We start from the raw sequence: 5,277 nt of genomic DNA, 5'->3' as shown, positions 1-5,277 counted from the left end.
TAATATACTTATACTATAATATACTCCATAATAATTAAAATAAGGTTTTATAGTTTTTATTATTTATTTTTATACAAAATATTTTATTTTGTAATAAATTGATTAAAATTTTATTTAAAAATTTAATAAAATTTCTAAAGATGAGCATACATATAAATTTTCTATATATTTTGTTCCACATTCCTTGTGAAACAAAGAATAACCTTATGTGACTTGATTGTTTAACCAAGACAGTCAGTTAATAATGGTCTTAACTTATAAATATAACATAATTTATGTATTAAATTTAATACGATATAATGAAATCGGCATGGATTATTTTTAATCTTTAATTCATTTTTTTTAGATGGCGGGGGAGATTTGAAGAACTAGTGTTGAAGTCTATAACTATTTTTTTGTACTAAGTCAAGGATTTGAAGCACTAATATAATCCTTGAATATTTCAACCACTAAACTTGAAGTATTGTATAGATTTTTAGGTAGTAAGGGAAGGTCCCAACTCACTAATATTAAAGCTTGTAATTATTTTTTGGTGCTAGTGGTTATGATTTTATACACTAATGACGAAGTTGGAAGCAAATGTAATATTCAAGTTGGTAGTTATTTGATGAAGACTTTCATGCATTAATATTATAAATTGTAGTTATAAAAATTTTATTAGATGTAAAAGTCATATTAATGAGATTAAGGTTACATGTTGAGTATTCCCGCACTCGCAAAATCCCCACAGAGACAGGTATGGGGAAGAAATTTCATTACTTGCACGAGTCCGGGTACGGCTACTGGCATGAGGAATGAGTTGGGATTGCGGGGGCAGAGGCGAGGATATATACCACGCCCCATCCCGCCCCATTGCAATCCATACTATAATGCCCGTTCAAACTATCGACTTATTGGTTTCAGACTTATTAAGTCAAGAACCCATTGATTTCCTATTAAGATTAATATCCATAATAAGCATGGAATAAAATGATATTATTAAATATGATATACTAATTAACACTTTAAATAAAACAAAATTTCTTTGGACCATACTATGTAGACTCTAACACATGACGGTCCTGTTTGGTAACATAGTTAGCTCGCTTATCACTCAATTTTGTTTTGTTTGATCATTATTAACTGTTTGACTTGATTAAACAATCAATATGAATGTTTGGTTAATAAGCTTTTTGTAACAGCTTATTCTTTCAAAACGCTAAAATTCAAAAAGTTGCTCAAGGCAGCTTTTTCGATAAGCTTTTTAAGAAAATAAATTATACCATTAAATGTCGCTTTGCACGTAATCAGTTATCTACTAAAAGCTAATTTATCAAAACATCTTTCTACAACCATCTAATGCTATTCGATAGTCAATCTCACTAGCCCAATCCGCTAACAACTATTTGCCACACACTCCCGATATAATTTGTCAATGAAGCTAATGCCAACACAACCTATTATAAGTCGTTATTGCATGGACCATGATCCACACAACTATGTGGACCACAAATAAAAAGTACATTATTTGTCTACATAAAGTACATTATTTGAATACTAATTATTTTGTATACTATCAAATAATGTACATCCAGTACACAAATAATGTACTTTTAGTATATTAAAAACATATCTTTTTTTTTTTTAATGCTACTGACTCTATTACATTGTAGTATCTGTTCGAACATATTTTCTCAACCTAATCAAGCACTCGATCTCATGACCTTTCACATGAGAGAAGTCAGTAAATGCCATCTGAGCATAAGACTTGTTCTTTCAAAATAAAAAATATATCTCATATTTTTTTAAAAAATACATTATTTAAGCATTAAAAATATATTATTTTATATAATGTACATTCAATATACAAATAATATATTAAAAAACATTATTTTTATAATGTATACAACATAGTGTAGATCATGTTCTAAATAAAAATTTGCCACCTATTATAACACAGAGTTGTGACTTATGGGGCCTGCCTGGCCCACCCGACATTGCTTTTCCTTCTCACCAAAGTAAAGACTATAGGAAGAGGCACGTAGCAAGCCACATAAATACGTCCCGCTGTCCCAGAATCAATACCAATGCGTAAAATCCCATAACTGCTTCAACAAAACTCACTATCAAATCAAGTACCACGTCCCGCTGCTTCCTTTCTTGCTTGTATTGATTTTCTTCCTTCATTTAATAATATTATAAAAAATTCAATTTAATATTTATTTATTTATACACACGTACGTACGGAGTATAGTTTAGTGAACAGATTTCATATAACTGGCGAAGGATCGTTGAACTGATCGGTTATGGCAATGCCGGAGACGTTTGAACAATTTGCAAGGCCAAGTGAGTACATATATGAACACCGAAATACATACGCTTTTGTTTTAGTTTCTTTGTAATGTGTTGTTTAGTAATTACAGTCGAAATTTATGTTTCTAGGTAGGATTTATGGTAATTGGAGATAATGCTTGAATTTTTTTATACATGTGTTTGTTGTTTCTCACTTGATCTGGGAGGTTGATTAAACTTCAATTGCTTAATTCAGGATTGTAGTACAATTTTCATCTCCAAATATGTTCGGATTACCGACTGCGATTTTTCAAATTGGGAGAAATTCTTGAAGTTGTGTTTGATTTCTTCTGTATGGTGTGATTTTTTAGGTCTTGATGGATCCTCAGGTAATGATGGTGATAATCAGTCAGATTTTGGAATCTCTGAGGAGGAGAGGAAGAAGAGAATTAGGGTGTTGAAGATGAAAGCGAAAAAGGTGTCTGGAAAAGTTAAGAATTCTTTTAAGAAGAAAAGCAGGACAAGAAATGATCATGGAAGTTCTATTCCCGGAGACGATGACTGGGAAAAGGAAGTAGTGGAGGCTGTGAGTACATTCCGAGAAGTACTGATCATGGAGAACTTGCTTCCTAGGAAGCACGATGATTATCACGAATTGTTGAGGTCACAATGCTACTGATATTAAAACATCTTTGATATTACTCCAAAGTCTCAACTAGTAGTTTCTTGCAGATTCTTGAAAGCCAGAAAGTTCGACATTGAGAAGGCAAAGAAAATGTGGGTCAACATGCTTCAATGGAGGCAAGATTTTGGGACTGACACTATTATGGAGGTATTACTATGGTTTATACTTAAACCATTTTGATGGATTGTCTGCAATGTGATGACACATGGCATATTAGACTGTATTTCCAAATAACCTATTCCTAGCTGAGCTTTGCCACCACTGATTTAACAAATTGTTGAAATCTGATAGATGACTTGTATGTGTGATATGCCAATTGCCCAAATCTATATTAATTGCTAATACCTCATGCTGTGCTCAGGATTTTGACTTTAGAGAACGAAATGAAATGCTGCAGTGCTATCCCCAGGGCTACCATGGAGTTGATAAGGCAGGGAGACCTATTTATATTGAAAGGTTAGGAAAACTGAATGTGGATAAGCTTTTAGAAGTAACTACCTTGGATCGGTATATCAAATACCATGTTCAGGAGTTCGAGAAGTCGCTCACAATTAGATTTCCTGCCTGCTCTAAAGCTGCACAACGGCATATAGATTCGAGTCTGACAATTTTAGATGTTGAAGGAGTGGTAAGCACCATAAAATTCATGGCATCTTTTAGTATAATTCAAGGACTGAACTATATGCTTTATGATTCTTCATTTCTATTATTAGGTAATAAAAACCTGATTATGATTCTTTGTTTTCATTGTTTAGGTATTAAAGAACCTGACCAAACCAATGCGAGAATTTATTATGGAGTTGCAGAAGATTGATAATGACATTTATCCTGAAGTACACCTCTAAATTTCCTTCTTCGACATGAATAGTTTTAAATCATATTGATGTCCACATATTTTTCCTCATTCCCTTACCCCGAAAAGGGCATCTTATCTCATTTTGGATGGAACAACATTACAGACACTTGGCCAAATGTTTATCATAAATGCCGGTCCTGGATTTAGGCTGCTATGGAATGTACTCAAGCCTTTTATTGACCCTTATACCGCTTCAAAGATTCATGTATGTTCAGAGATTAATTGTTCCCATCTATTGACTTCAGAAGCTCTTAATATCATGCGAGGAGACTTACAACTCTTTACAAATTTTAGGTTCTTGACAACAATTACAGAAGCAAATTGCTTGAAGTAATTAACGAAAGGTAGTAAGTTTCACTTCACATATGACATACCATTGTTATCCAACGCTCAACTGTCTAATTTCATTCATTCCCTTTCCAGTGAGTTGCCAGAATTTTTAGGTGGCAGCTGTAGCTGTGCTAAGGACGGAGGCTGTCTGAGGGCAGACAAAGGGCCGTGGAGGGATCAACCGTTATCATAGGTAATAACTGTGGTAAATTGAACTGAACAACGCTACTAGACAAAATCTCTGTTTTGCATTAGAATATGCTCTTAATTAAGGTTAATTGAAGCATGTGCTCCATCTCAACTAAAAGCCTAAGCTGATAGTTGGATTGCACATTAATGGTTATATGCTCAACACGCCCCTCACGTGTGCGGTGGGTTCCAAGCAACACGGGCCATGACCTTTGGTCTGGCTCTGATACCAAATTGAAGCATGTGCTCCATCTCAACTAAAAGCTTAAGCTGATAGTTGGATTGCACATTAATAGTTATATGCTCAACATAGCCTCTGTTATACAACTTCCTGATTTTGGTTTTCCTTTTTCTTGATGCTTTATTACAACGCCCCGGGAGTTTGCAGCAGTGCATCTGCCTGCTAGCTGCTACTGCTGAGTTGAGATCTGAAGTTGAACAAATTAGATGTATGGTAATTACCAAACAAACAAGTTGATGAGGCAAATAAACTGAAGTTGGTGTTTATTTGTAACCTTGTCAGCCAACCATTATTGATGTATTAAAAGTTATCAGTAATTAAGACTCTAAATATATTACACACAGAAATTGACGCTAAATATATTGCATTAGCATTATTATATGCAATTGCTGTTAAATTGACGCTAAATATATTACACACAGAGATGTGGTGGCTGCATGTTTAAGGAACACACCAGGGGTTGTATCAGGTCAATAATTATAATCATGGGAGCATGATGTGGTAGAATATATCATTGATGCAATTTTGTGTATACTTTAGTCATACTATAATTCTTTTGTTAGGAAAGATTTAGAAGTGTTAAGAGTTCCACGTCTATAAAATAAGAGAGAACATATGGACTTATAAGCGCAAATTATGCATTGGATCCGTGTTCACAATGCATTGTGGACACGAGTTCAAAACGACGTCGTTTTCAGGAAAAAC

At 33.8% G+C, this 5,277-nt stretch overlaps 1 protein-coding gene across 3 annotated transcripts; it reads left to right on the top strand.

Annotated features, from left to right (window-relative positions):
* Window positions 1–1,919: 1,919 nt before the first annotated feature.
* On the top strand, window positions 1,920–5,023 carry LOC109179567 (phosphatidylinositol/phosphatidylcholine transfer protein SFH6-like). Of its 3 annotated transcripts, none has more exons than XM_019329070.1 (9): window positions 1,920–2,325; window positions 2,661–2,934; window positions 3,004–3,103; window positions 3,318–3,584; window positions 3,712–3,789; window positions 3,916–4,017; window positions 4,107–4,156; window positions 4,236–4,335; window positions 4,720–5,023. In XM_019329070.1, the coding sequence occupies exons 1-8, from the start codon at window positions 2,286–2,288 to the stop codon at window positions 4,333–4,335; spliced, it is 1,011 nt and encodes a 336-aa protein (XP_019184615.1). In that variant the 5' UTR covers window positions 1,920–2,285; the 3' UTR covers window positions 4,720–5,023. The 3 variants fall into 3 exon arrangements, with proteins under 3 accessions (XP_019184615.1, XP_019184613.1, XP_019184614.1); XM_019329068.1 differs by having other exon boundaries at window positions 2,643–2,934; XM_019329069.1 differs by having other exon boundaries at window positions 2,643–2,934; window positions 4,713–5,023.
* Window positions 5,024–5,277: the final 254 nt, after the last annotated feature.

This window comes from Ipomoea nil, unplaced genomic scaffold, assembly GCF_001879475.1.
Source record: "Ipomoea nil cultivar Tokyo-kokei standard unplaced genomic scaffold, Asagao_1.1 scaffold0937, whole genome shotgun sequence".
Classification (NCBI taxonomy): domain Eukaryota; kingdom Viridiplantae; phylum Streptophyta; class Magnoliopsida; order Solanales; family Convolvulaceae; genus Ipomoea; species Ipomoea nil.
Note: the sequence above shows the minus strand (reverse complement) of the source record. Positions and strands in the feature narration are given on the sequence as shown.